Source organism: Hibiscus syriacus, unplaced genomic scaffold (genome assembly GCF_006381635.1).
Source record: "Hibiscus syriacus cultivar Baekdansim isolate YM2019G1 unplaced genomic scaffold, ASM638163v2 tig00110621_pilon, whole genome shotgun sequence".
NCBI lineage: Eukaryota > Viridiplantae > Streptophyta > Magnoliopsida > Malvales > Malvaceae > Hibiscus > Hibiscus syriacus.
Genome location: NW_024062802.1, coordinates 1,637,301 through 1,647,048, shown reverse-complemented (window position 1 = coordinate 1,647,048; position 9,748 = coordinate 1,637,301). Strand labels below are relative to the sequence as shown.

General features: G+C 32.8%; 1 protein-coding gene and 1 non-coding gene across 2 annotated transcripts; one reads left to right on the top strand and one right to left on the bottom strand.

The window, feature by feature from the left end:
* Positions 1-85: 85 nt before the first annotated feature.
* LOC120136168 (serine/threonine-protein kinase BLUS1-like) lies at positions 86-6,346 on the top strand. Its single transcript, XM_039152278.1, has 21 exons — positions 86-613; positions 744-998; positions 1,362-1,483; positions 1,612-1,656; positions 1,759-1,840; positions 1,949-2,017; positions 2,102-2,272; positions 2,361-2,426; positions 2,678-2,746; positions 2,966-3,109; positions 3,211-3,284; positions 3,570-3,818; positions 4,156-4,247; positions 4,335-4,405; positions 5,127-5,252; positions 5,334-5,376; positions 5,469-5,515; positions 5,641-5,702; positions 5,783-5,834; positions 6,052-6,093; positions 6,203-6,346. Exons 1-20 carry the CDS (start codon positions 446-448, stop codon positions 6,091-6,093), a joined length of 2,049 nt encoding a protein of 682 aa, XP_039008209.1. The 5' UTR covers positions 86-445; the 3' UTR covers positions 6,203-6,346.
* Positions 6,347-7,391: 1,045 nt separating this feature from the next.
* On the bottom strand, positions 7,392-7,496 carry LOC120136277. Its single transcript, XR_005517324.1, has one exon. It is a non-coding gene; the product is annotated as a small nucleolar RNA snoR1 (small nucleolar RNA).
* Between the last annotated feature and the right edge of the window lie 2,252 nt (positions 7,497-9,748).

Sequence of the window (9,748 nt, the reverse complement as noted above, 5' to 3'; positions counted from 1 at the left end):
GAACTTTTTATTAGTTTTCGAGTGGTTTTGTTAGCTTTGTGCCATAGGGCATTTGCCAGTCTTTAGGCTTCTTTTTGCCATCCAGGGTAAATGACTTTTCTGGTGAGTTTTGTTGACTGCTCTCGTTGAACTGTCCACTACTGGTTCGAATAGTTCAATCACAGAATACTTGGTGTAATGCAAGGTCTTCTCCGTTATTTACTAGGATTTTGAGGTTTAAAGTTTAAACTGTATCCGCATGCAAGGAAAAGGATTGGGTAAGGCTATTAACTTGTTGACGTCAATTGACTTGTAATATCTCGTGCATTAAAAAGGAGAAGATGCTACCAAATTGGAAGAAGCCCCGTATTAAATTGGCAGTCCAATCTTTAGTTAAAACTATGTTTTTGTTAATGGAACATCTAGGAGCAAAGAGAGTGACAATAGTATGATGTAAAAGGAAACCATGGAGCTTACTTTGGAGAAACGATACCCAGTCTATCCAAAAGATTATAAGTTACAGGAAGAAATTGGAGAAGGTGTCAGTGCAACTGTGTACAGGGCTTTATGCATTCCACTTAATGAGATTGTTGCTATCAAGGTTCTTGATTTGGAAAAGTGCAATATTGATCTGGTAAGTACGATCTTTCGCAATCTGTTGTTTCGAAGTCATGTTTACTAGTAGCCGTACCTTAGAAGTCCCAGCAACTCCGTTGCATCAATAGTTGGCATCAATATATGATATCTGTTCATGATTGATGCAGGATGGCATCCGAAGAGAGGTACAGACCATGAGCTTGATTGATCACCCAAATTTAGTATGGGCACTTTGCTCATTTACTACCGGTCACAGCCTTTGGATTGTGATGCCATATATGGCTGGGGGATCTTGCCTGCATATAATGAAATCTGATTATCCAGAAGGTTTTGAAGAGCCTATCATTGCTACTTTGTTGCGTGAAGTTCTTAAAGCTCTTGTTTATCTTCATGCCCATGGGCACATTCACAGAGACGTGAAGGTTTTTAATTGCCCCTTTTTGTTTTATTTGTATACCATGTGTTTTCTTGTTTATTTCTGAAACTACTTTATTTTCAGAGGCCAAGCTTATTAGTTATTGACTTCCTCTTCAGTGTGATACAGCTTAAGCTATATTTTGTAACAATCTCATGAAAAAAATTATTGTTCTTTTCAAATAAACGCTGGATAAATATCTTTTTCTGAACTTTAGCTAATAGTCTCTTAGACTAGTAGTTCAATATGACTCTTTTTTTGGCAATGTGTCGACTGCTGACTGCCTGTTATTTTGTCCTTGTTCCTTTTCCTCCTCAATATGGGGATTTTTGTCTTTATTCTTGTCTATATTCATAACTTATGTTTGCAGGCTGGGAATATCTTAATTGATTCTGATGGCGCTGTCAAGCTGGCAGATTTTGGAGTGTCAGCATGCATGTTTGATGGAGACAGACAGCATTCCAGAAATACTTTTGTTGGAACTCCTTGCTGGTATTTGTGTTCCCTATGCCTTCCAACCGTCTAAGAGTTTACTTATATTAGTATTTTCATTATGTAAATTCAGTTTTTCAGAGTTGATAATGACCACAATGTATCTCGTTGTTGTTGTTTTATTTCAGGATGGCTCCAGAAGTTATGCAGCAGTTGCATGGTTATGACTTTAAGTGAGTTGATTACCTCTCTGATATATGCTTTTTTCTTTTATTTTCATTCTTTTGCTTTCTTATACCTTTTGAATCATTCTTCTTGTTCTTTCCTCTTTACAGAGCGGACATCTGGTCTTTCGGAATAACAGCGCTTGAACTTGCTCATGGTCATGCCCCATTTTCCAAATATCCGCCGATGAAAGTAATCTCTTAGTTTTCTGATAGTTATATCAGTTTATTATTGTATGTGCTTTGCTATTGCTTTTTATTTTAGTTACTGATTTGAATGTTTACTTCCATTTTGCTGCAGGTTTTATTGATGACCTTGCAAAATGCTCCTCCTGGTCTAGATTATGAAAGGGACAAGAGGTTCTCTAAGGTTTGTGCTACTCAATTCTGTCTTAGTGACTGGTATAACTTGTTGGTATCTATAGCATCATTCTAAGAGGGTTATTATCTCCAGTCTTTCAAGGAGATGGTAGCTACTTGCTTGGTGAAGGACCCAAAGAAACGCCCAACTTCAGAGAAGCTTTTGAAGCACCCTTTCTTCAAAAACGCACGCTCGTCTGATTATCTAGCTCGAACCATTCTTGATGGCTTTGCTCCATTAGGTGAACGGTTTAGGGTGCTCAAGGTCTCTTGTTTACCATTGTTATTTAATTTTTGCTCTGTTTAAGATGGGGAACATCTGTGGCACGCTGATCTGGTCTTTTATGTCTCAGACAAAAGAAGCTGAACTTATTGTACAGAAAAAGGCTCAATATGAGGACAAGGAGCAATTATCACAGGTGAATAATGGAGATCTTTTACATTTCTCAACAAAATGTAACTCATAGTGCTAGGTTCTTTCCTTAATGTCTGATTAAAATTTTAGGTTTTGTATTCTGAGTGATCCAACTTCTATCAGTTCCATGGTTGTCCCAGGTCTTAAAGATTAAGAGAAACTATTGCAGCTAATTTTACTTTAATTAATAAATAACCTAGGTATATAAAAATTTATCATTACATAGTATTTGTTTATGAACCTTCCACCTTGCAGCAAGAGTATATGAGAGGAATCAGTGCCTGGAATTTCAACCTGGAGGACATGAAAAGTCAGGCTGCACTTGTAAGTAGTTTCAATTGCCCAGCTCAATTTATTATTTGTTAAGCGGTGTTATCCAGAATCTATTGTCTTGGGTTCCCTATGGTTCTATATTTATGTTGGCATCCTCCACCTATTCTTGATTGGTTTTAGGTTGGATGCTTTACATTATTTATGTGGATGTTGCCCAAGACCTGCTCAATTATTTTATCTCATCAAAAATGCTGATTGTTTTACTTGCAGATTCATGATTACGATGATGTGCCAAATGCAGAAGATCAAGATGGCAGCAGGAAGCAAAGTGACAGGAATGGTGTCGCTGGATTATCTGTGGAGAGAATGTCTTCTGAAACGGCTAGTACTTCCATTTCTCCAAGTAGCCAGGAGGTACCAGTTATAACCCAAAATTGTTTCTCTTTAATTGAACTTTCAGACCAAACGGTTAAAGCTTGTACCTCAATATTTATATCCTCTTTAACTTGTTTCAGGAGGGGCTTAACAATCTTCTAGATCTTGAGAGATCACTTGCTTCATTTCCTATTATACCTCTTCAAGCACTCAAGTATGACAATTTTTTATACTTTCTTGAATTTCTGTTGTGAACAATACATTGTTATAACATATTTAGGAGGCTATCGTTATTAACATTTGTCACATTCAATGAGATTGTGAAATGTAGTTTTTTTTCAATTAGAAAACAGTAGCTTCTCACAAGTTTAATCTTTCAGCTTTTAATTTATGTGCTTTTTTAGTATCTTCTTTATATATTTTAAAAGCGTATATTGCATCTCCTCAACTAATTACTATTGTTTTGGAGAAGTAAAGGTTGACAGTCAAATTGTTGCAGAAACTGTTTTGATATTGGTGAAGATTATGAGGGTGCAAAGAGTCCAAATCTGAGAGGTGTTAACCAATCAGGAAGTGAGCCATTCATTATAAAGTCACCAAGAGCTGCAGATCTAGATGCTAGTAGAAACAAGGGTGAGAATTCCAGGCAAAGTGAATCTTTACCTCATCAGGTCATTTCAGATCACAAAAAGTTCTTGAGCGGTCCACTAATACCTGATAATACCTTCTCTCCCAGAAATGGTGACAGGTAAGCTTTGTTCTAAGTGAAGTTACCCCCAAGCTGCAAAACCTTATCACCAAACATGATAAAATAATTGAAGCGAAATTTCCCAGAAAAATATAGGAAAATCATTTACCCATTATCAAGCTCGGCATATGATGAGTTTCTAAATTCTGTGGATTTCAAGTTAAGAGTAGTCCTAGGTGTATGATCTGCTACACATGAGATAAGGAATGTCTTCTTGACTTGGTCATTGACCCTACTTTCCTGTAATTAAAGAACTTACTTTTATCATTGTCATTCACTTTACTGAATTTTTTTTTATAATCTATATTAAATTGGGTTTATCAAAAATATTTTGAAGGGACTTACCACAGCCCAAATTTCAATCTGCACACAACTACAGTGGTCCGTTTTTGTATCGCTGGAGGAGAGAAACAAATTACCCTTCATCAGGTATTTCTTTTTTCTACTTAAGAACTATGCAACGTTTTTGTAGCCTAACAAACTTAGTTTAGTTTCTTTCCCGCTTTTACTTACCAGAGGACGCATCAGAGGGAGCAGTTGTTCGACGGGGACGCTTTAAGATGACTTCAGCTGAACTCAGTCCCAAGGTACATCTGCAATATATTGAAAAGTTTAGCTCATATGTTTAAAGAAACTTTGCAACCTATTTGGTATATTATTCTGCTGTTGTGCAATAACATGCATCTTTTTTACTGATAAACAGCCTCTACTTGAAATCAGATGAACAGTTGGAAATCTTGCATATTTGGCATGTCTATTTTTTCCTGTCTGTTATGATCTACTGCAGTGAAATTTATCCATATCTATAAATGTCTGCAAAGTTAGCCACCATTTGCTAGGAATCATCTAAATGCTGCATCAACGAAATTGTATAATATCTATTGCCATCAACTGTTACATTTTAACATCACTCCGTGCAAGTTATAATTCTGCTAAAGTGCTACATTCTAAATGATTTCACTGAAGGTTTTGGTTTCATATTTTTTTGGTTCGTTACAAATGATCGTATTGTATTTGATTATGCATTAATTTGCTTGTTATGAAAGGTGCAGTTCCTAATTTGAAATATATTTTTCATCCTAAATGTCATTGCTTTTTGTTATGTTTATCCTCTGATACATGGACTGTTACCATGGGAACGTTTTGGCTTATGCTTCCTCATTGCAGCCTACGAAGTTGCTTCTACAAACTGTCTTCTATGACTATATTATCTCTGTTTTTCAGATGCAGAATGATAAGGATTGAACTTATTAATTTATCTTTTAGGCAATGGCTTTGTAACCATTGCCATTATTTTCTCTCATTCAGGGACCCACAGACTTCATATTTAATCCGATTACCGGAGGTTCAACGAGTCCAACATCTCTAAACCCTACAGTTAGTGCAGTTCTCCCATCTCTACAAAGCATTTTGCAACATAACACTATGCAAAGGGTACGTTTGTGTTTGTATGTGCTATCTCATCTCATGGAGATCGCCTGTAAAACAAGTTCTTATTTTTATGATTGCCAACAGGAAGAAATCATTAGACTGATCAAATATTTGGAGGAAAGTTCTGGTAAGCCACTATATTTTGATCGACTGCATTTTTTGCTGCGTAATCATGGAAGAAATATACGATGTCAAATATGGCCCGTGTTACTTGTACAGGTAAGCTTGGGGATTTGACAGAGTCGGGCATCAATGACCTTTTGAAGGTATCAACCGTAACTTATCCATAACCAAACGACCTTTCTAATGGGATATCATATTCCATGGTGTCAGTTACTCTCTTCATGTATGCTTCCTTATAACATGGTTTCCGGCTTATGCCGATGTGCAGATAGCGCCTTCCTCTTCAAGGGAGAGAGAACTGCAATTCCAGGTGCTTCAGCTGCAACAGAGGTACGAGGTGAAGCACAAAATGGTGCGAACTTCCTTTCTTTCTTATGCACATTTTACTGAAATTTTATTTATGGTGTCAGTATGGGGAACCTCAGTGAGGAATTGCAGAGACAGAAAATGAAGAACATGCAGGTTCGTGCATTATCTCGAATATTATATTGTGGAAGTAGCGAATATGACCACTCAGATCCGATACATGTTGGGTATGGAGATCTTATACTCCGAATATATTAAAAATATAGTATAAATGACATAACCATGCCGGATTCATATTCCTATCCAACACGATTTGATTGTAAATTCTCTTTACCTAATGTCTGAAAACCGAGTAATTTTACTTTGCGTGCAGTTAAAGAAACGATTAAATGCATTGTCCAACGACAAAGAGTGAAGCTGAAACAACAGTTGGACTGCCTGCTTATTTCTCCATCGATGTTAGGGTTCATAAAGGAGCATTCTTTTAGGTATATAGAGGTGCACTTGCTTCTTCCTTTTTCTCTAGTGTACACCATATGCCCGGCGTCTCTTAAGCAGGACTGCAAATTTTGAGACGCCGTTGCTTGAATCTCAGTCTCTGGTAACTTTGCTGTATTTATTGACCACCATATTATATGTATATTTACAAGAGATGAATGTTAAAGATGTATTTTCTTTTGAATAATCTGCGGTGTAGTATTTATTAAGTGATAGCATGCACACCTTGTAAACCTAACTGCCAGAACTCATTATCTGAGCAAGAATTTATTTCTAGGTTCAACACTTTTTATCATATTTTGAGTTAATTATATCACACGTTATCAAATTATAACTTTCATTTTAAATTGATCCATACATTTTTGAATAATTCAATTTTATACCTTAACTAACTATTGAATAGTTTAATTCAAACTTTTGAATAGTTTAATTTCATTTTAATGTATGAACTTTATTTCAAATTGGTCTTAATTTTTTTTGAACATTTTAATTTTAACTGTGGCCTTTGTTATAAATTGTCCTTAAACTTCCAAATGTTTCCCTAAAATTATTAGTATATGTCAATTAAATATTCTCTTAATGAAATTAGTATAACAATTAGCACATACACAATGTAATAATATTTTAATAATTTTGAACTCAATAATAATTTATATCACATCATATTATTGTATTGTTTATAAAATAATTAATAATTTTATATTATTTTTATTAAGAGGAGACTTGATTAATATATACCAATAATCTAAAGAAAAATTTGAACATTAAATCATTTAGAAACTAAACTAAACTAAAAGTTAATGACATTAAAATAATCAAAAATATTTCAGAAACAATTTAAAACATTAAAAAGTTTAGAGATCAATTTAAAAGAGTATATTAATTTAATAATTTAAGATGTAATTAAAACTCATTTTTTATTAACAATTTGGACGTAAATAACTGCTGGCTTAACCATAATTGAACATTGACTCAAGCAAACATTACCATTTTTTGAGTTAATAAATCACACTGACACTGTTTTTACTCTCTGTATCTCATAAAACTGAGTAGACAAATTATTCATATAATAAAAAAATTTAAAGAACAAAAAGGGAAACCAAAATTATTTTAAAATTTTAGAAAAAGTATTCAAAATTAAATAAAAATGAAAAAAAATCCTTCTTAAAACCCCAGTCCAAAAGAAACCCGAAAAAATAATAATAGAACTGGAAAGGCTCAGAGTGTTTGCTATCTCTGCTAAAAAAAAAGCTTTTAAAAAGCTTTTCTCATACAAGAGGTGTCAGAAATTATAAAAAAAAAGCACTCTTCATCTTCGCCTTCTTATCATCATTAATATCTCTCATTCAAGATCTGTTTGGCAAGAAAGAAAAAAAATACATAAATGAAAATAAAGACCCAGAAAACAAGGTTTCGGAGAAAATAAGGCAAACTAGCTCCAATAACAACCAGGACCAACGAGGACCTCAAATTGATTCCAATCGAATTTTCAAATATGAGTTGATTCCATCCGACCATATGATATTTTTATAAATAAATCATTAATAGGTAACTATATAATTATATTTAATACATTCAAATAACGATTTTTAGTAGATTATTACAAATTAATAATAGTTAATATTTAAATCTAAATATTTGATATCTTAAAATTTTAGTATTTAGAAACCCATTAAGTTACCTAAATAATAAGATTGAATGTTGTTCTATTTAGAGGTCTTGAATTTGAACAGTTATGTCTATACAATGTGTTATTAATTAATTAAGAAAATTTTAAATTGTGAAAAAGAAAATCAATGTTTTCTCTCAATATTTTTGTGTTGCCTCCATTTTTTTCCTATGATTTATGTTTAGTCATAAACTAAATCGATTGAATGTTGTTTATCGATTGTCGGTGATTTTTTTCTCTTTTTTTCCATCCTATGTTTTTTGTTCTCCTTTTATCTTGAGTTCTTCCACCCTCAATTTTGAATAAGAATATTTGTCGTTGTGCATATTTTTTCCTGTTCTTGTGACACACTTTTTTTCTTTGATCTTATGGCACGTTTCTTATGAATTTTGATACATTTTTCGTATATTTTTGTGGTTGTTTTGGTGCTCGCACAAAGACCGTCACGATATTTGTTGTCGATGGTTACGTATAGTAAGATCCCCTCTTTGATAAAAGGTTATTTGTCGATATAACCAGAATGGTGTAACGAAACATAATGCTAAATTATTTGGTTCGTTTATCATTTTTTTATTATTTTGTAAAAAATATCGTTAAAAAAACAAAAAAAATTGTAAAGATTACTTATTTTTTATTATATTAAACGTCATTATCAATGATAAGTCTAATTTTGATGACTATTAACCCTATTTTTATTTTTATGTCTTGGTAGTTATAATTCTGATTTTTTATTATTAATAAAATCTAATTACTTGCATTATTACACAGAGGAAAAAATATAATTGCATTGTTTAAAGAAACGTGCTTCATGTTAAAATAAAAATAAAATAAAATTGTGCTTCAGTCTCTTTCCTCCGTAGGAAACACTGCAAAGATACGCATACTAGCCTGTAAACGAATCGAACATACACGAACAGAAATATTTTTATGTTCGTTCATTTAATAAATAAACGAACATACACGAACAGAAATATTTTTATGTTCGTTCATTTAATAAATAAACGAACATAAACGAATAATTTTTTTTTGTTCATGTTCGTTCATTAAGGAATATAGCTTATTCATGTTCGTTCATTTAAATGATAAACGAACATACACAAATACAAATGAACAAACACAATTAACGAATAACACAAACACAAAAAATAAACTTATTCGAACACAACAAATGAATGTAAAAAAAAAAAGTAAACAACAAGAATAACTTAAAATTCATTAATATAAACTGCAACTTTAGAGTTAATTTGTTCGAATACGACAAAAATATACATAAATCATAAATAAACTATATAAACATAATAAAGTCTTAAAGTTAAATTGTTCAACAAAACAATCTTCTTGAAATCCAAACAACTTCAATAATCTTCGTAGCATATTTAATTTTATCTCTGTTCGAACATAAATGAATGAAAATAAATGAACATAAATGAATTAACATAAATAAACATAAATGAACGAATATAAATAAACATAAATGAACAAACATATAATCCAACGTTCACGAACGTAAATGAACGAACAAACCTTTTGTTTGTGTTCGTATTCGGTTCAATAACGAACTCATACCCCGCCACTACACCCCAGCTGAAATTGTTTCTTCTCGAAGAAATAAAAAACTAAAACAGCGATTCTCGCTTCATCCTCTTCGAACCGATGCCGTCAGGTACTTCGATTTCCATAAATGCTCTCTTCAGTTTCCCAGATCTGGGTTTAACTTTTATGATTTTGGATGTCTAGCTGGATCCCCTGATAAAAGGGTAGAATTTAGTAATTTACCTTCCCCAATTTAGGGATAGGGTTTGATTGTTTATTAGCAGAATAAGATGGAGAAAAATTTTGTTTTTCAGGCTTTTTTTTTTATAAGAATACTATGCCTCGTTAAAAAAATCCCTTTTTAAACAAT

Bases quoted from the DNA above. Each gene is read 5' to 3' on its own strand.
- LOC120136168 (XM_039152278.1), top strand. From the start codon at position 446: ATGGAGCTTACTTTGGAGAAACGATACCCAGTCTATCCAAAAGATTAT. The intron at 5,377-5,468 runs GTAAGCCACTAT...TTACTTGTACAG, and splicing joins ATATTTGGAGGAAAGTTCTG to GTAAGCTTGGGGATTTGACA. The intron at 5,835-6,051 runs GTTCGTGCATTA...CTTTGCGTGCAG, and splicing joins AGAAAATGAAGAACATGCAG to TTAAAGAAACGATTAAATGC.